Source organism: Pangasianodon hypophthalmus, chromosome 4, assembly GCF_027358585.1.
Source record: "Pangasianodon hypophthalmus isolate fPanHyp1 chromosome 4, fPanHyp1.pri, whole genome shotgun sequence".
Lineage (NCBI taxonomy): Eukaryota > Metazoa > Chordata > Actinopteri > Siluriformes > Pangasiidae > Pangasianodon > Pangasianodon hypophthalmus.
Genome location: NC_069713.1, coordinates 19862518 through 19888702, shown reverse-complemented (window position 1 = coordinate 19888702; position 26185 = coordinate 19862518). Strand labels below are relative to the sequence as shown.

Below are 26185 nucleotides of genomic sequence, written 5' to 3'. Positions count from 1 at the left end.
CACAATCAGCAGGATATTCCTTTACTGTGAATTAAATGCTTTGTGCCAAAAATACATTCAAATACATTCACCCTCCAATCACATCCCAAAGCCATTATCAGTGTTGTGGTTGTAACTGGAGAATGAAAAAAAGGCCTAAAAGTGTCATTTTCCAGGAGGCATTACCATCCATAGAAAGGAAAGCCTATTATAGTTTCTTACTGGCTAATTCTTTGTTCCCGCTGCACTGACTGTTGAACTCTTAACCATTAAGCACTTTAGAATTGCTTCTAAAACATGATAAAGTGTTAATAAGACTAAAAGTTCTTGCAGCTCACAGCAAGACCTAGGAGTTCAAATTTCTTAGACTTACTTTCAGAGAGGAGTAGGATAAACATTTATCAATGAAATTCCTGCCATGTTTTAGGACTGCATCATGTCGTAATTCAGCCATCGCGCTGATGTACTCTGGTTGCTTTCTCTTATCGAGTGTCTGAAATAAATCTCACAGTGAAATGCACTGCAGGAGAGTTGCCTGCTTTAAAGGTGGATCAGATTCACTTTAGGCACAAATTCAAATTTTGAATTCTTAAAAAGAAATACCCTGCAGATATATAAGAGCAATGCAAAAAAAAAAAGTCCTCACTTTATATCACTTTATGTGGGATCCTAAGACTAATTTGTAGGCTGAATACAACACTTGTTCACGAAACTCATGGAATGGGCATATACACTATATTACCAAAAGTATTCGGTCACCCATCCAAATGATCAGAATCAGGTGTCCTAATCACTTGGCCTGGCCACAGGTGTATAAAATCAAGCACTTAGGCATGCAGACTGTTTTTACAAACATTTGTGAAAGAATGGGCCGCTCTCAGGAGCTCAGTGAATTCCAGCGTGGAACTGTCATAGGATGCCACCTGTGCAACAAATCCAGTCGTGAAATTTCCTCGCTCCTAAATATTCCACAGTCAACTGTCAGCTTTATCATAACAAAATGGAAGAGTTTGGGAACAACAGCAACTCAGCCACGAAGTGGTAGGCCACGTAAACTGACGGAGAGGAGTCAGCGGATGCTGAAGCGCATAGTGCAAAGAGGTCGTCGACTTTCTACACAGTCAATTGCTACAGAGCTCCAAACTTCATGTGACCTTCAGATTAGCCCAAGTACAGTACGCAGAGAGCTTCATGGAATGGGTTTCCATGGCCGAGCAGCTGCATCCAAGCCACACATCACCAAGTGCAATGCAAAGCGTCGGATGCAGTGGTGTAAAGCACGCCGCCACTGGACTCTAGAGTGGAGACATCTTCTCTGGAGTGACGAATCATGCTTCTCTGTCTGGCAATCCGATGGACGAGTCTGGGTTTGGCGGTTGCCAGGAGAACGGTACATTTCGGACTGCATTGTGCCGAGTGTGAAATTTGGTGGAGGAGGAATTATGGCGTGGGGTTGTTTTTCAGGAGTTGGGCTTGGCCCCTTAGTTCCAGTGAAAGGAACTTTGAATGCTTCAGGATACCAAAACATTTTGGACAATTCCATGCTCCCAACCTTGTGGGAACAGTTTGGAGCGGGCCCCTTCCTCTTCCAGCATGACTGTGCACCAGTGCACAAAGCAAGGTCCATAAAGACATGGATGACAGAGTCTGGTGTGGATGAACTTGACTGGCCTGCACAGAGTCCTGACCTGAACCCGATAGAACACCTTTGGGATGAATTAGAGCGGAGACTGAGAGCCAGGCCTTCTCGACCAACATCAGTGTGTGACCTCACCAATGCGCTTTTGGAAGAATGGTCAAAAATTCCTATAAACACACTCCTCAACCTTGTGGACAGCCTTCCCAGAAGAGTTGAAGCTGTAATAGCTGCAAAAGGTGGACCGACATCATATTGAACCCTATGGGCTAGGAATGGGATGGCACTTAAGTTCATATGTGACTCAAGGCAGGTGACCGAATACTTTTGGTAATATAGTGTAAGTTAAATTCAGTCCTAGAATTCCCGGTTATAGAATGATAATAATAATAATTGTCATGTAAGTAGCTCTAGTACATTGTTAGCCAGCTATTAAACTGCTAGAAACTAGGTTAAATTTGACACAGGTAGTCGGGTAGACCTGATGAGATATGGACTGTCAGAAAGCAGGTGTCCACTGAGGTGCCTGTGTAATAATTCTGTTCACCAAACCAAAGTCCCACGACAATTTCAGCAAACATGGTGAAAACTTTTGCTCAAAGAAGTACTTTTTATTTGTGTATATTTATTTGAACAAAAAAAAAAGTTTTTAAAAACTAATTAACAGCAAGCTTATGCGGCTAGCTTAGCTCAAAGCTTTATGTTATTCAGCAAAAACCAGTCTGGTTGTATTTTTAACATACTAAAGGTGATAATGTATAATTTAGCCAAAACACCTATGGAGCATTTTTGAAGATACTATAAAGGTGCCTCAGAATGGAACACACCTTGTAACTGAGTAATGCTTTCCAACATTGACTGAACATCTCTATTTAGCTAAATGCAACAACTGTGCACAGACGCTCCTCCCATGCTGCATGTCCTTTCTCATGTGGAATTGGGATTATGATTTTGGCATGAAGATAAAGTATGAGGTAAGGCTTAAAATAGTATCTCATTGGAATTAGCCAGAGCTCAGCAGAGTCAGACAGAGGTTGCTTTCTACACATCACCCTTGAGTACGCCTGTAGCTACAGCGCTTCAGTCCAAGCAAAACATCACATGCGTCTTGGAATCAGCACAAGCTTGCCAGATTTTGCTTGCTAGTGTTTACCTGGTAGGGCTGGAGCATGTCATCAGACATCAAGGAGGGTTAGCTACTGAGTTAGACGCTACTGCATATAAGCAGTGCTTTGCAAGTTGAGCTAACACACATATGGTTAATTTTCCCATTGTGTATTGTACTGAGTTGTCTCAACCTTGTATTACTATTTAGTGCTCAGCAACTCTGGGAGCTTCAACTACCCCATGATGCAAGCCATATCATTTTGTATGTCAGAGTAATCATTTACAATTAAATTGATATTTTTCACTCAGAGAATTGTTAATGAAAACAATCAAGTCACTTTTTCAGGTCGTTTTACTTAGGCAGGTAAATTAAATGAATGGTAATGAAAAGTGAAAAGTGCATGGGCTTTCAATTAACCAGTGTGAAAGAATAATTTCACTTTTATATTAATTACCTACAAGCAAGCAGCACAATAAGTAAGGGCTCAAAATGCTTGCAAAGTGTTCGCTTTTCTACACTGGAACTGGTATAATGGAAATTATTTGGTGATCACATATCATATATACTGTATTCTGCAGCTACAATTCAAGTTTCACAGCTTGGTGTGTGTGGCCGATAAGCGCAAACACTAACTGTATAAAGCTAATTTATTGGTAGGGTGCTATAATTAACAAAGGTATCTATCCTATGTGTATATAGGATTTTCAAATAGAAAAATACTCTTTTATAATGTAGCCTATATCTTACTATCAGTATTAGTGCTATTTTTTTCCATTAGGAAATTACAACTAAATGGGGCATAGGAATATATTTAATAGAGAGTAGGGGTCAGATGGTCAGTATACTCAACAGATGTTTTCACATGTCATCAAGATAAAAACAGTGTTAAATATATTGGTATTACATTGCTGATTCCTGCTCAATCAGCAACAAACTTCCTGCCCTGTGGTTGGCCTTATATTTCAGGCTTCTCACTAAGACAAATTTGTTGACAAGTTGACCTTGTTGGCTATGTGACATGAAACAAAATTTGCCTTTGGCTGCTGTTTGTGTGAAGAGCATGTTTATAGTATTAAAGAAATGCCTGGAATTAAATGGGAAGTGTAATGGCTAGAGTTGCACTCAAACAGTCTTCAGTATTCTCTTACTATTCTTCTACAATTAGGGGAAATACAGTACTGTGCAAAAGTCTTAGGCACATGCAAAGAAATGCTGTAGAGCAAAGATGCCTTCAATAATAATGAAATTAAATGTTTCTACATTAAAAAAAAATACTATAAAGAGCAGTAAACAGTAATAAAAGCAACAAAGTCAATATTTGGTGGGACGATCCTTCGCTTAAAAAAAAATTAGTAGTCTCAGATACAGTTTGTGCAGTTTTATAAGGAAATGAGCTGTAAGTGTTACTGAACATCTTGCAGTAGCAGCCACAGTTCTTCTGGAGACTTTGACTGTCACACTTGCTTCTTATTTTTGCAGCAAAACCCAGCAGCCTTCATTATGTTTTTTTGTCTGAAAAGTGTCTCTTATGAAATATGCAGTTTTCATTACTGACATACAGACATTTTTCTGTAACATTTCATTTTGTGCTGGAAAACTAATGTTTGGAAATCTAAAATGTTTTTGTACTAACTCGATAATGTAGAAGTCATAAAATAAAAACCTATAACAAAGTTTGTACTTAAAAAAAATTGGGTGCCTAAGACATTTGCACAGTACTGTATTTCCAACTACTCACTAACATAATTATTTCTCTGCAAGCAATCTATCCTCATAGTTTTCAAATATGGGTAATGAAACATTTTGCCTGTTTTTTTTTTTGTTTGTTTGTTTGTTTTTTTAAAGAACTGGAAGTGAAGCTAAACGGGTTTCAAGTAATGTCAGGAACAGGTGCAAAGACGCTACTATAGACTACAGTTCCATAGTTCGTGCTTAACACATACAGTATGCTTACACTTAACACACATTTTAGCATGGAGTTCAGTTGAGATGTTCAGCTGTCAAGCCATGCGATGCCTTGAAATACAGTACAAGGCAATGCATACATATTTTTAAAAAGAAGGGATCATGGGATATATGACCACTAGAGAACGGAAAGGCTGGCATTAGTCTGGCATCCTCATCTTCAGAGCCTAACAGCTGGTGTTATGATCTGCTAAATTTCATTGGGTGTTAATCTGCTCACATAGGCTCAAATTATACAATTACATTCATTAATGAAGATCACTGGTGAAAACGAATCTCTCCAAATATACTGTACATGCAAATCATATTGCAACCTTCCTTGGGTAGAAACACTTCTCTTGTGATTTCTCTTGTTTTTAGATTCTTTAATTAAGGATGAAGAAATTGTTTCATAAACTAAGACACACACCACTTTTCTGTTGAGTCTCAAAAATAATAGGGGTCCAAACACCATATAAGTCCTGCTAAGTAAATACTGCTCGCCACCTTATCAGCACTGGTAATATGAGACTGCAGAGGTCGTATAAGTGTTACCATATTACTTTGGTGCAATGCCAGGAGCCATAAGTATGGACCAATTACATGTCACTGAGATCCTACAATTATCCCTTCTTAAATGAGCCCTAAAATACATCCACCTAAACTGCAGGACATAACACTGGTAGTATACAAGGGAGTTGCGACATTGTACCAAGAATAGATCTATTGATTAGACAACACTGATTTGTTTCTCCCTTAAGGTTAGTGATACCCATCATGATGTAAATGTTCACAAGTTCTAATCCTACTTTTCCCAGAACAATTGGTCCACCAGAAGCATCTAGCAACCCCCTATACACAAGTGTGTTTTAGCCTGAAGGTATCCATTCTTGTGGACATCTGAAAAATGAGTAGAGAAAGACTGTTGGAAGCCCAGGAAGCCAGAGTAGCTCCAAGGCACAGCACATTAGCCTGGTTCCACCCGATTTACTTCATGTAGTCAAGGCCAGACTCACACTGCACATGCAAAAAGAAAATGTGCACCAAGTGGGTAGATCCACAAGTTTGGGTTTGGGCAACAGGCTAAATTGCACTTCATTTCCTTAAACAGTCAACGACACAAATGTTTCGTTGATATAAATGCTCAGAGCAAGCTGTTATTGGCTGCTTTGTTCCTTTTGAATCTTAAGAGTTTTCTGAAGAGGCTCTTTGTGTTGTGTTGTATTTTCTGCATTTCCGTCTTATCCTGTGGTTTTTCACCCCTTGTGAATGCAAGACCAGGTCCAGATGTCCTTGTTGTCTTTCTCTATACATGTGGCTTTGAACTGTCCAAAAGCTTTGTGTGTTCCAGAGGTTACAGCTGAGGATTATAAACCAGAATTTTCAATACTTACTGCCAATTTGTGAGGAGTGCCAGAGATTTACTTTGAACCATAATTACTTTGACTTAGAAGGTCCTTCTTAAGTGTGTACTCTGTATTCAGGACATGTACATATAATGTCGAACACTGAATTTCAGCTGCTGAAATATCTTTTAAGGTGAAAATGTTTAATATTCATAAATATCTGTATGTATTTATGTATGTGTCAAAGTTTCTAGGCGATCTATAATTTAGTCTTTGACTGAAGTGTCTTTAACTGAAACCTTGTTATTCCAGCACTGGGTGCCTGCAGGAAGTGACAGTGTGTGCTGTCTGACTCTGACCCTGACACTGGTCACAACTGTTGATGCTAAACCAGTATCTGTAAAGCAACCATCTGCTTCACAGAAGTGATGAGTGATGAATTGTTTTATAAATGGCTTTTGAAAGACAGATTGCTATTAGTATGGCAGCCAACTACATTACTCTGACATGACCTTGACACAGGTGGTGACTGTATGACTGTAGAATCTGTGCTAAGGCATAGTAGGATGGAGGAGTAGCACGTAAGACAATGAGGTTTTTTTTTTAACATTTTGTCTTAGATTGAATATTACTGTTGTGTGCTAAAGTTAATTGCTTTTCCTAGTGTCAAAAATATCATAGTCAGTCTTGATACAAGAATCATTATAATGTCAGAAAAAAAAATCATTTCATGAAGGATTTTGCTCTAATTAAGAAGTGCAGAATAATCATAATACATTACACTATGTAACACAATTTTTTGTTCCTGTGTAGTAAGTGTTATTTTCTAATTGCTTATGCCTCAAAAGTATAGAAAATGGCTATTAATCCCCTCAAACTTTGCTTCTGTGACCAGGACATTTGTATTTTGAAATTTACATATTTTCACTGAGAAAACAGGCGAATTTGCATCTTTTCCTTCACATAAAGTCAAAGAAACATATGAATCAAAATTAACATGTATTTATACTAAAGTTATACAAAAATGACCACAAAAGATTTAGAAGTAAGTAGCTTTTTTTGAGATTTACGATTATATTGTAAATCACGTTCACGAAGCAGGTAGTCTCCTATCATATTCTCATTATATTTTCCCTGGTAGCGGCATTCAAAGTCCAGTATAACCTGATTGAAGTGCTCACCGTGCTCCTCTGAGTATGCTCCCATGTTCTCCTTTATCAAGATGAGAATCAAGGATATGGACTTTGAGAGACAACCTGCAGCCCATTGTGCCGTAGTTTTTCACCAGAGTCTCAACCACATAGTTCCACATAGTTTTCGGCTTTGTGATTGCCCAGAAAGTCCCAAACCACTGCGACAAAGTTGTTCCAAGCTGCCTTCTCCTTCCTAGTAAACTTCTTGGGGATTTCCTTGCACTCCAGGATCTTCTTTATCTGTGGACCTATGAAGACAACGGCTTTGACTTTTGCCTGAGACAGCTTAGGAAAAAAGTCTTGAAGGTACTTTAAGGCTGCCAACTCCTTATCTAAAGCTGTGATAAATTGTTTCATAAGGCCCAATTTGATGTGCACTGGTGCCATCAGCACCTTCCAGGGGTCCACCAATGGCTCCCACTTGATGCTGTTCCTCCCCACAAACTCAGTCCGTATTGGCCAGTCCTGCCATTTTAGTGTGCTTTGGTGTCCCTGCTATCCCAAAGACAAAGATAGTCTCCGATGACCTCCCAGTGGTATTAATCATACTTCAAGGTGTCCAGCAATGTCTTGATGCTGTTGTAATCCTCTTTGAGTTCAGAAAAAAACAATATTTTGAAATTTACCTCTTTTTTTCTGACTTGAAGTGAACGAAAAGATGCATTTTCTCAATGAAAATAGATAAATTTAAAAATACCAGTGTCCTGGTCACAAAAGCAAAGTTTCTATACTTTTTGCAGTATACACAATTAGGAAATAATATTTACTACCCAGGAACAAAAAATAAATAAATAAAATAAAAATTTGTTACATAGTCTTATACAAACTACTTGACTGAATAATTATCCTTCAAGAAACTATAATAGCTGCTCATGTTATTATTATTATTCTAAAAAATTCTAAAAATAATTTTTAAACAAGAGAAGCAGACGCTTAAAGATAAGACAAAAATGGCATGTGAAATCATCCAGTGAATTCCACTTAAACCCTTAGGATTATCTGAGACTACAATTTTATAGACAAAAGGAGAAGGTAACACAGAAAAAAGGCTCTAATTGAGCCTGTCAGGCTTTGCCAGAGTCACACTCTGCACACGGCACAGATGCCAGGGATCTGAGAATGCGCTTTATACTGAGCCACTGAGCGATCACACAGTCAGGAGAGATTTCAAAGAAAGATATCTTCCAGGTGCAGAGGATAAGGACTGTGAAAATTCTGTGGTTAAAGATGTCCATTACGCATTACATAGGATCCATCCTGAATCAACTCACTTTATTTCCTTTCAGAATTCATTGTGCTCTTCCCCTGGAGTTTATATTGGAGTTTATCCTTACGCCAACACACATAAGATGTTGGCATCAGTGTAAGATATCAAGTAAACTGATACAAAGAATCTTCTGTATATTCCAAACTATCTAAATTTAGACAGATACTCTCAGCAATGATAACAGCCTATCGTATCAACTCTAGTATTAATCTCTGTGCATTGACGCACACAGAAGTCAGGATGCAAAATAGCATTTTATCACTTTTCCCTCAAGCCTGTCATCTGGTTCCTGTTTCAGTGGCACAATGGGAACACTAACAGCTGGCCAGGCATTAAGGCCTCTCAGCTCCTATAATTCCTCCAGAGCAGGCACTCTCATGTGTGAGCAGACGCTCAACGATCCCAAGGGATTCAGTTTCCCACCTCCAGCCCCCTACAGGCTCCATTCACAAAACCCCCGAGCAGAACACACAGGCCTCAGCGGACCAAACAGAGGAGCTGAGCCACATGTGCACACACCTCAGGTTACTATCCCAGTGGAATCACACAGCTCAGGGATTATCAGCACTCAGGAAAGACAGACTGCTAACTCAAGCCAGTGAAAGAGGTCTGAGAATAAACATATCATGGCAAGAGCTTTGCCTTAGTGCTGGATCTGAATTCAAGCTCTCTATGGGTTATGAAAAAAACTGCTGGTACTTTGTAATTTTCATAGAACTTCATATAATGTTATATGATATTTCAATAAAAATACTGTGAACAACTGTTTCGTGCTGTTGCGCATGAATTTATGCCAGCTATAACTGGCTGACAGAAGTTTTATAGATGCCACATGTCTCTCAGATCCCAAGAAATATTTTGTCTCAAAGAAATTGGATTTATCCACAGCATCAGACAATACCCAGCATGCATCAGTAAGCACCATGTTATTTCACATATTGAATTGGATTTGGTACTCGGTATGTCAGAAATTATTATGCTCTTGAGACAATTTATTGAAAGAGACTCGTTTTCTTCTGTCTTGGATTGTAGGCATGGGCACCCTGGCAGAAATACAATACCATGATCTGAGCAGACATTTTCTTGATAGGTGACTGTGATATTTAGATTTGCTTAGGCTTGTTAACAAATTAGAACAGCAAATTGATTTTTATAGTGCTTGTTTCATAGGCAACATAATAAAGAGAAAACACTTCATGAATAAATAAATAAGAAATAAGGTAACTGCACAACATTCATTTCACTACAGCATTTTAATTATATACATGTTTTGTTCGATTGCATGTTTTATTGGGCTGTCACAGTAACCACAATATTGTGAAACCATTAATTATGAGATGTTTTTTGGTTTTATTTACATCAGCATGTTTTTTAAAGTGATACTGATTCCAAACTCTGACAGCTGAAACTGCAGCAACTAAATCTGAGAGTGCATCAGCAGAAAGTGGGTTCAGCAGTGAGATCCAAATGAGAATGAACAGCCTCGTTCTCAGATATTTCACTGCAGTTTTGCCACCTCACTTGCCCGAACAGACGATCAAAAGCATGCACTATTATAATGCCATTACAACACTTGCCTAATGGACTTTACGGACATAAAAAGACAAAATACAACAGCAAACTAACCAATTTTGCAACAGATGATAATAAACTGAGACCAGTGTCCAAAGGTATTTGTTTGAATGCGACTAGGAAGAGGCACTGTGTGATGCTTTAGGTTCTAATCTTTTGTTATGGTGTATGCAGTATGGTGATGTGAAAAACTGCGTAAATATCCAGTTGACTGCTTGTGAATAAGGACTTCCTACCAATAGTGCAGGAGGCAAAATTTGCTGTAAAGTAAGTCAGACAAAAATGATAACCTGTTGTCTCGACTGTTGTAGCATTATGTGCAACACTACAGAGTGCTCCCCTATCAAAACTGTTTTCAAGTCAAATCACTTTTTGAAACTTAGACCATTTTATTATCCAGAGAAGAGGAAAGAAAGCGATTACATGTGAGCAATAAAGCATTAAAATGAGGGTCAGAGCTGGAGTATGATAGGGGCGAGCTGGCTCGTGGGTGAGAAATGGCAGGTGGCCAAATTGGAGAGAAAAACTGTGTGTGTGTGTGTGTGTGTGTGTGTGAGAGAGAGAGAGAGAGAGAGAGAGAGAGTGTCTCTGCATTCATGCATGTGTCTTTGTGTGTCTTGGGGGTTTGGGGTAAATGGGGTAAGGGGGTGAGTGGGCTGGAATTAATACCATGAGCAACCTCCTGAAAATAACCTTTCCACCACAGAAGAACTACAGGTTGCTTGGATTCACAGAGGGCCCATTAGTTTAATATGAAACCCTGAAAGATGACGTCTGGAAAGATAATGTAAAGTAGTGATATAGTTGTATTATAATGCATTTCCTGGGTGACTGCTGCCTCACAGCACCAGGGTCCCTGGTTCATTCCTGAGCTGTGTGGAGTTTCACAAGTTCTCCCTGTGTCCTCATGGGTTTCCTTGAGGTTCTCAGGTTTCCTCCCACCTACCAAAAACATGCTGTTAGGTAACTTGCCACAGGTATGAATGCGTTTGCACGCTGTGCTGCAATGGACTGGTGTTCCATCCAAGTATGCGTCATGCCCAGCATTCCTGGGATCCACCACTTCCCTGACCAAGATAAAGCGGTTACTGAGGATGAATGAATGAATAGATTTTGTGTATTTATTACATAATGTTTACTTTCAGCACTCCCTAGCATGGGAGCTAAGTCTGGAAAGACCATAGTTCTACAAAGTATAGCATTTTTCCAGATTTAGCACATGTGATGAATTCACTAGCTCATTAGCAAACCTTTCATAATCTGAATATGAAGTGTTACAAGGGAAAAAACCCTTTTGCAGTGCTCTGACTCTCCAGGACTGGAGTTAAACATTCCTGTTTATTTTACACTCATCTAATTTCCCACTCATTTAAAAGTTCATTTCACATCAAAGTACAACCATTCTGGACATAAGTTCTGACACTGCCGCTAATGCCAGATGTTTTTGACATTATAAACATCTTTTTTTTTAACCCCACCTACTAAAGGAACAAAATGCATACATACCGCCTGCTACACTAATTGTACTTTTGCTCCGTTCCTTTCATAGTCCCTTCCAAGTCATATTAAGGCAATGATCCACACAGACAACACTATGTTCCTGACACAGACCAGACATCCATGCGTGTCCTATTGTCGTGAGAGGGCAGTTTTTGAGGGGCAAGCGTGAGCTACTCCACATTCCCACATGAAAGTGGCTTTCTCTGGCAGAGACACACTCATGAAATCAAATAAAAGCAGAAAACCGTAAGTGTTTTTCCATATTGCCCTAGAGACAGCGCTCAAGCCACAGTGTGTATGGGCACCCAGATATTCTTTAATTCAGGGGTGAAAAGCAGCTGCCATATGCACAAGTGTGGCATGATACAAACATGACAGGCTGTGATTTGACATCCCAATGCTAATGCTGATAATCTCCAGTGCAATTCTCAGAAGGCTCTGGAGGAATGCGCCTTCCACTTCAATCCTCACACCTGCTGTGTACAGTGGATTTTCTTAAATATGACCTCATTTTCTCCTGCAATAAATTAAATAGCAACTTCTGTCAACTATTGTGTCGAATCTGGCATGATGCAATGGATTTCAATCTGCATTAAGAACCACTAACAAAATATAGGAAATGGTATATGCTTGTGAAATTGGTAGATATTAACCCAGAAATGAGTGTCTCATGCAAAGGATGATTAGGGGGTTATACAACTTGACCAGTCTAGTGTGGAGTTTCAATGACGAGTCTGGAATCCCAAAAAAAAGATTGATTTTTGAGATTGTTGAGTCTACTGTGGCTTTTTTATCACTAAAGTCTTAGGTTTTGTGTGTTTTGAAGTCCATAATTAGCTTTGACACAGTTCATGTTTCACCTTTGTAGTTAGTCTGCTGTTTCAGTGAATTCTTCTTGATGTAACTCCCTCTTTGGGATACACTGGAAAGATTCCAGGAGCCAGTACGCTGCATGTATAACCCCTCGAGTTTATCCCTCATCCAGTCCAATTCCCTTTATTCTCTGAATTTAATACACACCAGTCACTGGATCAGCCCTTTCTGAGGAGCCAGGGTAAATACTGTAGATAAGGCTCCAGTCAGGCCGTCATCATAACAAATTTGAATGGCTGTGATAATGCTGCAAGAAAGCATCAGCAGCTTTTGCAACATGTTATGGAGGGATTCTGGTAGGATTTTGTTTGAGCAATCCTACAACGGCACACTATTTATCATCCGAGGACTTTTGAATTATTATCTGTCATTTCTTTTATGCCTTTCAATTGTGTCACTTCACTGGTCTCTCTTATATCATCAAAGCCCTCCACACCGTAGGCACACAGTGGATTGGAAATGAGCTAAGATGATCTATTTAGTGTGGGCCTTCTCCGAGGTATGAGTCATTTACTGCTGGAGGCAATGCAACAAGCCCTAAAGTCCTTTCAGATGTCCTCAGCTGATGCAGCACTGGTCTTTATTGCATTCCTTTCACTTATACTTTCACCATTTCAAAGCCAAAAAAAAAATCAGGCTTATGGGGCAGTTTACTGACCTCATGTCCTCATGAGGACCCATATCACCATTGCACAGCCTTGCAGCACCAGTCCATTGTGGAAGTGTTTTCACTAATTGTTTGTGCTAGGGTATGTCCTCCAGGAGGTAATGTTTTATTACTACCTCGTATTGAGGACAACAAATCACCTCCCAATTAAATTCATGAGTGTGAATCAGTAAAGAAGTAGAATAACATTTTGGTTCAAAATTACTTCATAGTGAAATAGTCTTATATAAACTTCTTATACACACATATCTGTTAATTTTGTTTTCATTCTTTCTTTTAATTAAAATGATTTCATATTTATCTTCATTTTTTGCACATTCTATTTCACACAAACGACAACCCTGATATTTGCCATAATTGGGAAAGAAAAAGTTGGCAGCCACAACCCAGACAGCAGCACAATGGAACGAGTCAAGTGAACAATTAAGCTGCGCCAGACTTGAGTGGTTTGTGCGCACATGGGAAATTCTTTAGCATGCAGCAAATAAACAGGGTTGATTTGGGAAAGGGGCAGAGTGTGCCCCTTATTTTGAGATCAAGGAGAGGACAGCAGGGTTTCGCCCATGTCATACAGTGTTGTAATGACTGGGCTACTGGATTTACAGACTACAGAATCCATTACTTCTCTTTTTTTATTACTGGCAAGCTTACCTCATGGGACACCCCTGAATTCCAAGCCAGCAACCTCAGGAATTGGTCAGCAGTGTGCTCCATATCATGATTTTTTTACTTGCTTGACAGATGGAGTTACTTTAAATGAAAAACTCGAAATTATGTGTTCTAATCAGCTCTGGCGAAGGATTGATTGTGGTGTAATATTTCTCTCCATATACTCTGTATTTTCTTTGTAGAAGTAGAGAAGACCTAGTAAAACAACACTTCTCATAAGTTCTCCAATGGTAATAAGTATGCAGTGGTGCAAATTGGCCACTTTGACAGAGGCTCTGGTGGGACATTAGCGGTAACCATGAGAATGAGTAAAGTACTTTCTCAGCTTCCTTTTTGTTTACTTTGGCTATAAAGTGCTGGTCCAGGAGAAGTCCAGAATGGAACAATTTACCTGCAGTATAATGTTTTGTGAGGAGGACATCTACATTCAAATTCATTCCCCTTTCCCCTCTTTTTCTTCAAATTTGGTCTTCTCTGCATCCCTATATACTATATGTCTCTGTTATACAGACTAGGAATTTTCAGCTTCTTGAGCGAGGGAGCAACATATATAACATCATAATAATTACACCAGGCATCACCTGTCTGTAATAGCTCCACGCCCAGACTGCGTTTGTTGTCCAGCTACCTGCAGCCTGGCCACTTTCTCTATGCAGCAGAGGAAGAATATCAGCAATAGTAATTTGTTGGAATGCTAGCACCTTTTGAAGCGGAGTGAAATGTATAAAAGACCATGAAATTGCTAGAATATGTTGTCTGGAAAAAGGTTGATTTGAGTCGACGTCTGTTAAGCAAAATTTAATGGTCATAAGTTGCTTATTAAATCTTCCCAAAAAATATACCCAGTTTAGCAACATAAAGATTAGCCCTGTCAATGGAAACAAAAATACAAATAAATGAAAGAATAAATCTGGTGTGGATACTGAAAAATCATCATTCACCTTCAGTAACTGCTTTATACTGCTTTATCTGAAGCCTATCCCTGTAACACTGGGTGCGAGGCAGGAATTCACCCCAGATACCAGTCCATCACAGGGCACCACACATACACTAATACACACTTAGAGGCAATTTAGCACAGACAAGATTGCATGATTTTGAACAATGAGAGCAACGATGAAACCCATGGGGAGAACATGCAACAGTCCACACAGACAGTAACCCGAGCTCAGGGTCGAACTGGGAACCCTGGAGCTGTGAGGTGGCAATGCAGACTGCTGTGCCACCATGTCACCCTTGGATAATGGGCTCTTTAAAATCTCTACTATCATTAATTACACAAAATGTTAAAATTTACCATTTTTATGAACTCAGGAGTCATATTAATATGCATGAATGACCATGTATTCTCTGATCACACTTTTAATGGCCCAGAAGATATGATTTCATGGAAACTCAAACTGATGTAATATTTTATTTTGGTATGGTAAGTAATAATGTTAAATGTACCCTTAGTGTATGATTCACTTAAAAGTTAGCTCATAGGATTTCTAAAGTGACAGACTTAACTAAAGTGAAGGCCAAATCACTAAAATTGCACCTCTTAAGTAGAGACAGTAAATCAAGACTTACTCTAAAGTCACACACAATCTTCAGTTTGACATTGCCTGGGATAATGAGGCTTTTTAATCTTAAAATAAGGAATCTTACAACTTAAACTAAGCAGTAAACTGCAACTAAGAAAGCACAGTTAGAAGTTTAGACAGTCTGGCATGTACATGTTCATCTATAGTATCCAGTATAATATTCCCTCAAATATTTACTACTGAAATAAGTATACATTGGGGTGATGTCACTGTTAATCTCATTAGCAGATAATACTAAAAGACACAAGAAACCTCCGAAATCCTTCCGTACAATGAATAGAATATTCTTACTGGCAAGGCTGAGTATGATGGAGTATCCAATGTCCAGTTTAGGCCAGCATGGAATGCCTTATACTGAGGTCTGATCAATTTGCCATGGAGGATATATTTATTTAAAGAGACTTTCTGAGAAGCCCTTTCTAACCCCTTCTAATGTTTCTGAGATAAGGAATGCTTTGAAAATCAGTGTTACTAGATACCAAGACGTTGAAAGGTCCGATGATTATACCATGCTTTGGTACCAACTAAAAGGGCACACTATTAAATCTAATTGCTTTTAATTAAAGAACATGCACAGCATGTAGAGATATAGAAAATGAGTAAATTAGAGCATTAGCAGTCAGTGCCATCTTAGTTGCATGATCCATGAGAAATTAGACTCTCAAACCAATTATACTGTAATCTATACATTTCACCCTAAACTAGGATGCATCACATAAAGCTAAAATAAAGGAAGCTGTTTTCATCTTTTCATATTAGATAGAGAATGAGATCTTACACTATCACAGGTCCCAAGACCTCTAATGCTGCACACAGTCTTCATCTTGACATTGTCTAATTGGGATAATGAGGTTTTCTGAACTTGGAAGAATTTTTGAATAAATTATGTAATCACATAAAGTAATAAACTCTTAGCTCTCAAGGACTTCTTTCTGATTATTAGTTCCTCTCCTTCTTCTCCTTCTATACTCTGTCGCTATGTTTCCTGACATCTCAGTTTGTCCAACTTTATCCAGCTGCTCTTGTCTCCATTCTGTCTTGTTGTGTAAGATGTTCATATGTGAGGATTTTTTTTTATGTATTTATTTGCTACTTCTTTTACTAAATAACTTTTTATTAAATTGCTTTGGGAAATTCATTCAGGACATTAGGAAATCCATTTATGACTAGCAACCCTAGTCCATCAATCCTATCTTTATGAATGAAGCTTGAGGCTATTAAAGGAAGCTCCTTCCGTAGCAGACCATGAAACTGATCCCTGTTTTGAAGGCACGGGAGTATGTCACACCACAGTTCCCACAGTTCACTGGTCAGCAGTATCAAATGAACCTGAAATACTCGAAGGGTGTGTGTTCAGTGTGAGTGTGTATCTTTCACATATGTCTATGTTTGCATATTTTAGCAACAGACACATAATCACAGGGTATAGCAAAGTATTAAAATGTTGTATTTAGCAGGATTTTAAGAAGTCCAACATCCTACACATCTGTAATGTGTCACTATAATAGTGGTAACCACGGAAAACCCACAAATAAGTGCAGAGAGGAAAAAAATGGCATGAAAGCAGTGTTTTTGTACCCGCACCATGCCATTCATGAAAACCACCTGAAAAGAATTCGGGGAACATGACATTTTGCTGGCTGCCATGTTTAGTGTATAGAAAGGAGGAATGTGTACATGCTAATGTGAAAACATAAAAGCATAAAAGCGCTATAAAAGTATCACCTTCTAACTGACACATTTAGTAAAAGTGTAACCAGTCATTCCTTCCTGGGATTTTAAAATAAAAATATTCCATATATGCTAACCAAATGTTCAAAATGCCTTGAAGCCTACCTTGCAGAGCTGCTTATATGTTCTATATTCAGGATATTATTCTTTTAAAACCACAAAGAGACTCACTTGTTTGAATGATTAATTCTTTGCATTGGATTAAAAGTGGTGCGGCTTTGGTAATGTGCCATTTCATGTCAAATTCTTGACCATATTCTTAGATCCAGTGATGTGACTCTGATATTTAAAACAGCTGAGGGAGAATCCTATGCTGTGCCTGGACTTCGATTTAGCATGTATCATCCGTTTGAAATGTCTCATGTGAGCGCAGACTCTGGCCACAACTGCTTAAAACACAAACCAAACTGAACTGAACCAAAACCAACATGGCTGTCTTCCTTGATGGATGTCATCACAGCAGGAAACGTGTTTTGATACCTGACCCCAACTCGCAAAAATGCATCTGAGACAGTTACATCAGGGCTGACTTGGAGTTCAATGTTTCGTATCTAGAAAGAAGGGTGGGGGTGGTAGCAGGTGAACCATTCCATGTACTTTGTCAACCTTTGAAACGTAAAGGAATAATGAATTTTCTAAAGTATTCATAGCCAAAGCACAAAGTATCCATCATTTCATAAAACGCAGCTGAGATGAATAAATTTGACTTGACACAGATGCAGTAATATCAATATCTAACCATTATTGAGAGCAAATGCCTATTTCTAATGTGATAATCATATTTTAAAAGTATATGTATTTCATGGATAAGCATATTTCAGGGGGGAAAACTCTTTCACAACATTTAGCCAACAAGTTTACAGTGTGTCAAGTCTTTAGAGAGAAAAGTGTAAAAGGAGACAAATAAGATGACATGGATTTACATTCGCACCTTCACACTGATCTATGTTATGTTGTTAAAGATCAACATAAAGAAGCGTGACCTAAAGCCTTACTAATACCGTTCCAGCAGTTAGTGACAAAGAGATGCTGCATCAATCTATACCTAGCGCTTCAGGCTACACAGATATTAGATGTGAGATTTTCCGTGTCTTTTGGCCTTGAGCTCCCCCCTAGCTCTCCAATATGGCTGACGCAAGTAATGATCATGCCCGGTGGATATAAAATTACATATTTGCTGACTGGCGTGTCCTTAAGGCATTAGTAACTGTAATGTGCTGAACAGTGAAAGCAGTCCCCATGTGCAAGTGCACGCACACACACACACACACACACACACACACAATTCTGAGCAAGAGATTCTTAAATATACTGGATGTTACAATGTCAGACCTATATACTGTATAAATCTAGGGTCAACAATCAGTGGCATAGCCAGGAATTAATTTTGGAAAGGATGAGGAAATATGGTAAATAAAACTGTGTGATCACTGTGTGATCTGTACAATTATACTGTAAAGTGCAAAACACTGCTGTTCAGACAGTAGGAGCGGTGACGGCATGAATTTGTTATTAATCATTTAAGGCACAAGCTACCATCAACCACTCTTGCCATATTAATAATGTTGCCATAAGATATCTTTATGACAGTTCCACTGAAAATGAGTAAAACAGCATGCTAGTAATATGAGGAAAATGACATTTTATCGCATAAAACCAGAACTTCTTTTTGTTTTTCTCCTCCTGCAGTAGACCTCCAGAAATTTATCAGCAGTCAGCTCGATGTCCCTGAGCTTAGAGTGTAGCAGGCTAGTAACTTTTAAACAGAAACAGAAAAAATACATGATACTGATTTTTTAATCCTGTTTCTCATCATAACAGCTGGTAGTCAATAAAATGTGAAATAACCGAAATAAAGAACACATTCGTTTGACTTCTTGGAGGGTTAAATGTGGAGGACTTGTAATGGTGACTTTGTTGACATTTTATGATTCATTATATGGCAATTATTGAGCAAAACAAAGTTATTGAGCATGTATATAATAAGCTGCACTTTATGCAAATAAGCATTTGGAACTGTCGTAAAATATTTTGGCTAAATAAAGCCAAAATAACCCCTTAGATACTCTTCTGTTATCTATTATGCTCCTAGAGGTCTATATTCTGGCAAAGTTGATTTAAGGTAATTCACTGGCTCAAAAACACTCATGTGTTGGTGGAGAAAAATAATCAAACTGTCCAGGATTCTGGCTGAGGACTGGAATGGATGACCCTTGGTACGTACGGAAGAACAAAAACTGGTCAATGGGGCCCATATGAACAGTCCGACATTCTAGCAGGGTGATGTTATTCCAAAATGAGTCATTCTCTTAGGTTCAATATGCTGGCTCTCAGCCAAAAAATAAGACCACATGGATCATAGGGTCCTTTAAGTCCTTTGAGCTCCTTATTTGGGTTGTCTGAGCCCCATATTACAAGTGAGAAGTATATAATAGCTCAGTATCCGGAGTTTCCCACAGATGTGCCCTGTGAGGTTAGGGGTCCTCCTTTTGTAAAGACCCAGAACACAGCACTCACCTTCTGGACATGCCCAACGTGAGAGAGAATGACCTCTTGTGGGAATGAGCAATGCAGGAAACTCCTTCTGGAGTAAAAGTGGTGGGGGCTAGGAAGAAATATAGTTTTTTTTGTCTGCTTGAAAACAGAGGGGTCTTTTTTACGGATCACATAGTGGTCATGGTTATGTGGTTGAAGAAGCAACTGAGTCATAGATGGGGGCCACACAGACAGAGATACAAAGCTAATGTGACACAACTTTATGTGTCATATTCTAACCTAATTATGACTTCAGCCAGCTTTCCAGACGCTTGCTTAACCTTGTCAACCAAAATAGGGAGTGATGATGACATCTATGTGTTGCTCTCCACCCCCTTTCCATCTGTACACGTTAACATTCAAATGAGTTGTCTGACAAAACAATTCACAATGTCACAATTCAAACTGCAGTTTTCTATCTGCTGTAGTTGCCAATTCAGAGGCTTGGCTTTTACTACTAAAGCTGTCTATTAACAAAGCCGATGATATAAAAATCTTACAAACATACAGTATTTTGACTGCAAATTCAAACAGCAACCTTTCAGCAGCACAATGACATTTAAAACTGTGGAGCCATTCTTCCAGTGAATTGGGGTGCAACCACATGTGTTGTGGCTCTGTGAACTGCCGCATGTGCCTGGAAGCATCGTCTGTGGTAAGAGGCGAGGGTGAGATCTCTCCCTCCTACCCTCAGATTCCTGTCTACTATCCAGGGAATGCAGCCAAGAGTCAAACAACAACAGTGACAAACAGCCTCTTTGATTTGAAAGGGTTTATTTTCTCTACCTCTATCTCTCTCATTCAGTTTATCTTTTTTAATACTTCAATCCTCAGGCTGATCTTTCATAATGAAGTTTGTTTTGTCTGGCTATCTCTCCATTTCTTTTTCTTTCACTCTTATTACTTGAGGAAAGAGGTCATACTGACTTACAGAGCAAAGAAAGGCACTAAACTTGACAACATACTGTATATTCATACAAACATGTCAATCGTACAATGACAATAAGAAGTTAAATTGTTCATTTTGGACTATATTAACTGTTTACATTGAATTTCAAGGTAATTGAAATCCATCAATCTTTAATCTATCAACTATGAAACAGTTTAAACCAGCCATACTGCATTGTTTTAAGAGACAATACAGTACATTTTACTTAATATCATCTCAAATATCATATCAAAGTTGGAGTTGTCTTATTTCATTTATAGCTTATATTCTCAGTTTTTCAGTTTATTTTCAGTTTTTCTCTACAATCTGTGAGGGCGCCTTTATTCTTTACTGATTACATCACGCAAAAATATTCCATCCATAATTCTAGAGTTTCCTCAGTAATATATAGAACAAAACAAACACTTAAACTACATGTTTTTCATGTTTCTTTCATATTCTATATATTCTCCAAAGGCTTTTGGCAAAAGCGCACTATGTTTGCTCAAATTAGTAGTAAAAAAACTGCAATGTCACATCCATAATACTGATAAATTGCATTGTATCTGTAATATATGTGGTAAATGGAAAGCTTACATTCCATTGTTTGTCTGTATTCTACTGAAATTACAAAATATGCATACTGTCTCGCTATTGCTAAGCCTTAACACCTTAACACCCTAACTCCTTAACACCAGGAGCATTGTCAGTACATACAGTGTATAATTGGTTTACCACTCCAATGGACTTTATAAACCACCAATTCACTGCAGTGTTCATTGAATCACAATCCTCCATACTATAATTGACAGCAATCCCACTCTATCCATCTCTTTCCCTTTTTCACTAACTTGTTTGTACGCATGTGCAGCCTTCTTCTTGTGCTCTACAGCTGCTGGCTGGCGTCTAACCAGTAGCAGCTGGCTCCTGTCTCTAGCTGAATGTCTGTATCGCTTTACCTGGCAGCCGGTAATTCCTCTACCCCCTCACTGGGAGAAAACACACACAGCAAGCTCAAGCCCACACGCTTCTTATTAATTACCTGCCTAATTGTTTGGAACAGGCTGAGGAATGCAACAGTTAGACTGACAAGATCAGCCACTTGACCTAGAGAAAGGAAATTTTTTTATCAAAATCTGCAATTCACATAATTCATCCCAAAATGATTAATCCTCCTCTTAAGTTTGACTTTAGATGTTTGAGTTTCAGTAGTTTCATGTGCTGCCCTTGCTCAGGAAAAATAAACTATGGATGGTGGCTATCTTTTGGCTACTTCCTGAACTCTCACTGTTTTGTGTATCACCATTGCAGAGGAATATTTATAAAAGGAGGAAATGAGCTATGAGAAAAGATGGCAATAAAGGTTGAATAACATTAAGACAATACTAAAAAATGAGAAATATGAGAAATCTTGTGTTGCCAGTAGACATTCTTGACTATCAAAAGCAACACCCACTTTCAGGAAAAACCACATAAACAGTGGGAAAATTCCACTATAGTATGTCCCCAGTACATCTGACCTGCCAAGGTTTTTTGAAGCTGAAAGAGACACACACAGAAGTGGAGAGAGAGACATGGTGAGAGAGTTGGTCAGAGACATAGCGATGGTGAGAGAAAGAAAAAAGTAGTGTTTCAGTAGAAGGGCACTCCTCCTGGCTGACTGCAGTTTTTATTAAAGATCCCATTAAACAACAGGCAACTATTTGGAATGCTGATCACAGTGTGGAGAACGAGATAAATGTACAGAAAACCAAAAAGCAGCCTAAATCCTGATACAATTACGGTCATTTGTTGTGACATTATTCTTTGAAGCTAACATAAATTGGTGACAAAGACAAACACGATGCTGAAATAATAATAGATTCTGAAGCAAATTGTGTGTTCTTCTGGTAAAAGATGCACAAAGCAATAAATGACCTTGATGCCCTTGATGGTGTGCATCTTTCATGCCCTCCCCCCCTTTCTTTTGCTCTCTCTCTCTCTCTTTTTTTCTCTCTTTCACACAAACACATGCACACACACATACAAACACACACACACACACACACACACGCAATCATGTTCCCTCTCCTTTTCTCTCTCTCAAACTGACTTTCTTTTTTCCTCACTTGAGCAATTGATGCTCAACCAGCTTTGGTTTAAAAAAAAAAGGATAGTCTGATGATATATACTAGAAGAGCTAAGAATCAGCCACAGACTCTGTTTCACCCCAGTACTGTTCTATGTTAACGAATCAACCACCACTGAAGACAAGGGAATTAAAGTTCATGGGCCGGATGTGTGTATGTGTGCACAATATAAAGAGCTGCACCAGCAAGGCTCATAAAACTTATCTCCCCACTAAATTCTACTGGCAGGATGTTGGGAAAGTTAGTTGATGCTGGCATGCTTCATTTGGTGTGAAATGATTTGTTTTTGCATTAAACAGACACCTGGCAGGCAAAAAAATGAATAAAATATGTATGGAAATATAGAACGGAGGCTGCCAAATCATAATTTACACTTTTATCCATGCCTGTAAGTTAGGACCTAGTTCCCACCTAACAGATTAAAGGAATGTATAATAGACTATGGATCACAGTATATACATATTTACCTAACTAACTATGCTTTGTAAAATTGTGATCTTAGTAGAAGCTTCTCTTACATTCTTTCATTCTTACTCCAGACAGATTAATCAAATCAGGATGGTAGTTAACTGGTGTTCCTACTGATTTAATCTCATTCTACCTTTTGTAAATACCAGTATGTCCGTCTGAAACTGTTGTAATTTGCTCACAGATTAGAAGAATCCTTGTCATCTCTCACCATTCATCTTCCTTTCAGAGGTATTCAAAATTCCTCAACTCTAAATCTTAGTTCTAGGTATGTGTGTTTCCATCTGCTGGTAGAAATGAGGAGCTAGCACTGAGACATTCAGAGGCTGTCTGTGGTCACTTCAGCTTTCCAGCAAGGATCCCACAGAACGGATCATGCACTGTGGAAATCTACTGCATGATCAGATGCAATTTAAAGCATATCTCACATAAACTGCTAAATGCTGTAGATCTTCAGCTTAGGAAAACAGGGCAGGGGGCAAGAATGTGTGAGGATAACACACCCCAACACCCCCCACCCCCCCACCCCCCTTCACAAAACTTTTATGTATAGAAGAGTATTTATAGAAGTATAGTAAAGGAGGCTCCTCAGAGCATCCACCTGTCTGCATCTTTCAAAACACACTGGTGCGTTACACATGCACTCCCGTTTCCCTCACACACTCTCTTTGCAAAGATAAGGCATTATCCAGAGTCAGATCCTGCCATGTGAATGTTAGTCAGCTGTTTTGTTTGTAGAGGATGTTCAGCAGAGGAAGCCCTGCCGAGCTAAACGTCAATCAGCGCCCCACGTGGCACATTAACGCGCCTCATTTGCCAAAAAAACCTCGAGAATATTTAATAGCGCTGCTGAAACACCAGGCAGGTCCAATTTCCAACTCAGTGCACTTAACTAGAAGTTTCTGAGTCAGTAGTGCGCACTAGTGAGCCGTGTGCCTTGATAGAGTCACACAGAAGCTGCTTAGAAAAAAAAAATTAAAAACCCATCATGTGCGCAATATGCCAGAGTCTAGGGTATACGTGTCATATGCTGCATTGCTCATCTACACCACTGAATGATCTAGAACATATGATGCTGTTAGTGAGCAAGTGAGCATTACCTGGTGGGCAGTTGCAGTCAGGTGAGACTTCACGTGCAGTCCTTATGCGTGCAAAATGTTCATAGGAGTGCTAGGGAATGAACAGAAACCAAAACATATGTTGACTAAGCTTTGGGTTTTCTGATTTGCCAAACTGATGTAAGGGGAAGACGCTATGTGAAAAGAGAAAATGGGACATTAGAGCATGTGCTTCCTAAGCTGGTTTGGAGGGCTTACCTGTGCCAGGACCTCGTCCACTCTCTCCTGTACCATTGAGTTAAACTCGTCTATGGAAACCTCAGCAAACGGGTGTGAGAGGCGCTCTCCATTGCTGCTTTCCAAATCGAGCATTCTGTTCTTTAGGTCACTGCTTTGAATCCCCAGTAGGATGCAAAAGGCGACGGAAGCGATGGAGAAAACAAACGGGATCGCACCGGTGATGGTTTTGAGGTAATGCCGCTTTCCGCCGCAGCTCGAGTCGCTCTCCATTTTCGCAGCGCACCTGGACTGGTTTGGGGCTTCTGAAGCCTTCATAACTCTCTTTCAACCGTGCAATACTGTGTAAATAATCACCATGCAGAGACAGGAGCAGAATGACTGACAAGCACTGAAAGTGTTATTTCGACGCGTCCCGTGCTGAACTGAACTGAACTGAGAGCGACGTCCGTGTCCGCGCGCATGCAGCTCCGTCTAGCGCGCGCTCATTCAAACCCAGTCTGAAAACCGGATAACCTGCGGCTGATTCGCGGAGGCTTCTGGGAGCTAGTTGATATACTGGACAAAAATAAGGATCAATGAGATGGCGTGGCCAGGCGTTCCGAATCCCTACTTGGACAGGCGGCGTGGCCAAAGCTTTAAAGCGCACGAGGGTCTGAGCGCGCCGAGAAGAGCGCAATGCATTCCACACGGTCCGTTCACACTGCACAACACTGCGCGCCTCCGAATGCACGCGCCACTCAGCGATCATCATCACCACCACCATCATCATCATCATCATCATCATCATCAGGACTGCTCTCTCCACCCATATGCACTCTCTCCACTATCTGCATCTTATTTCTGCGATTATATTCAGACATTGCAAACGCTTCTGTTGAATAGGTCTATTATACAGTTGGATTTTTGCACAGCAGATGCATGCATTAGCTAAATGCAAGCCTCTGAAGTAAAAAAAATCAATTGAAATTGATACTGAAATGTGGCACCGTCAAAAGGAAGCTATGATCAGTAGTGATTGCAGCTATAATCATTCATTTTCTGCCTGTCAGGTGTCTGTTAAGCGCAAACCTTCCACACCATATCAGCAGCCTATACCTGCACAAAACTAACTTTTTTCATAAAAAAAATAAAATAAGAAACTAAATTTCATGCCGAAACATATTAGACACGAGGTTGCCTAATTGTATAAAACAGCAGCCAATCAAAACCACTGCACTGCCGCTCCCTAAACGCCACTCAATAATTCATGCATAATGAACCGTAGAATAAATTATGGAGATGAATAGCAAGTATTGCACCGCTAATCTGAATCACGTGGTGTGCGAAAAGTGGCGGTTCTGTGCTGTGAAGTTCAGTGTGCTTGCCGCAGTTTTTTCGCAGTAACCTTAGACAGCGGGCTTCAAGGAGAAGCTCGTGGTTGGAACCCATGTGGAGATGCCTGACATGCATTCACTGCCTTCCTGCTGCCAGACATGTGGCCTGGACTGACCTCTGTATTGGTCCCACACTCAGTTTGAGTTTCACCACAGAAACTCAACGATACGGCAAAAAATAAAGGATGGGTGAAGATATTTTGGAGTTACACAATACCTATCACAGTATTTACTTTTCTGAGGTTTGATATCAAGTTGATAGACACCATATGAAGGCAAAACAGCAGTGCCTAGTAGTTTAAAAGGCCTGTGAAAAACCATTGCTTTTTCTAATTCAGTGTTTACTGTACAATGGTATAATGTCCCAAGCAGTTAGTAATCTG

At 39.4% G+C, this 26185-nt stretch overlaps 1 protein-coding gene across 1 annotated transcript in view; it reads right to left on the bottom strand.

Moving 5' to 3' along the window:
- Positions 1–25132, bottom strand: part of LOC113540597 (collagen alpha-1(XXV) chain) — a 156469-nt gene extending 131337 nt beyond the window's left edge. Inside the window, exons 1-2 of the mRNA XM_053233368.1 lie at positions 24448–25132; positions 24232–24301 (exon numbers count right to left, since the gene is read on the bottom strand). Coding sequence (XP_053089343.1) covers positions 24232–24301; positions 24448–24744 — 367 coding nt within the window. The 5' untranslated portion in view covers positions 24745–25132. The remainder of the gene's footprint in view (positions 1–24231; positions 24302–24447) is intronic.
- Between the last annotated feature and the right edge of the window lie 1053 nt (positions 25133–26185).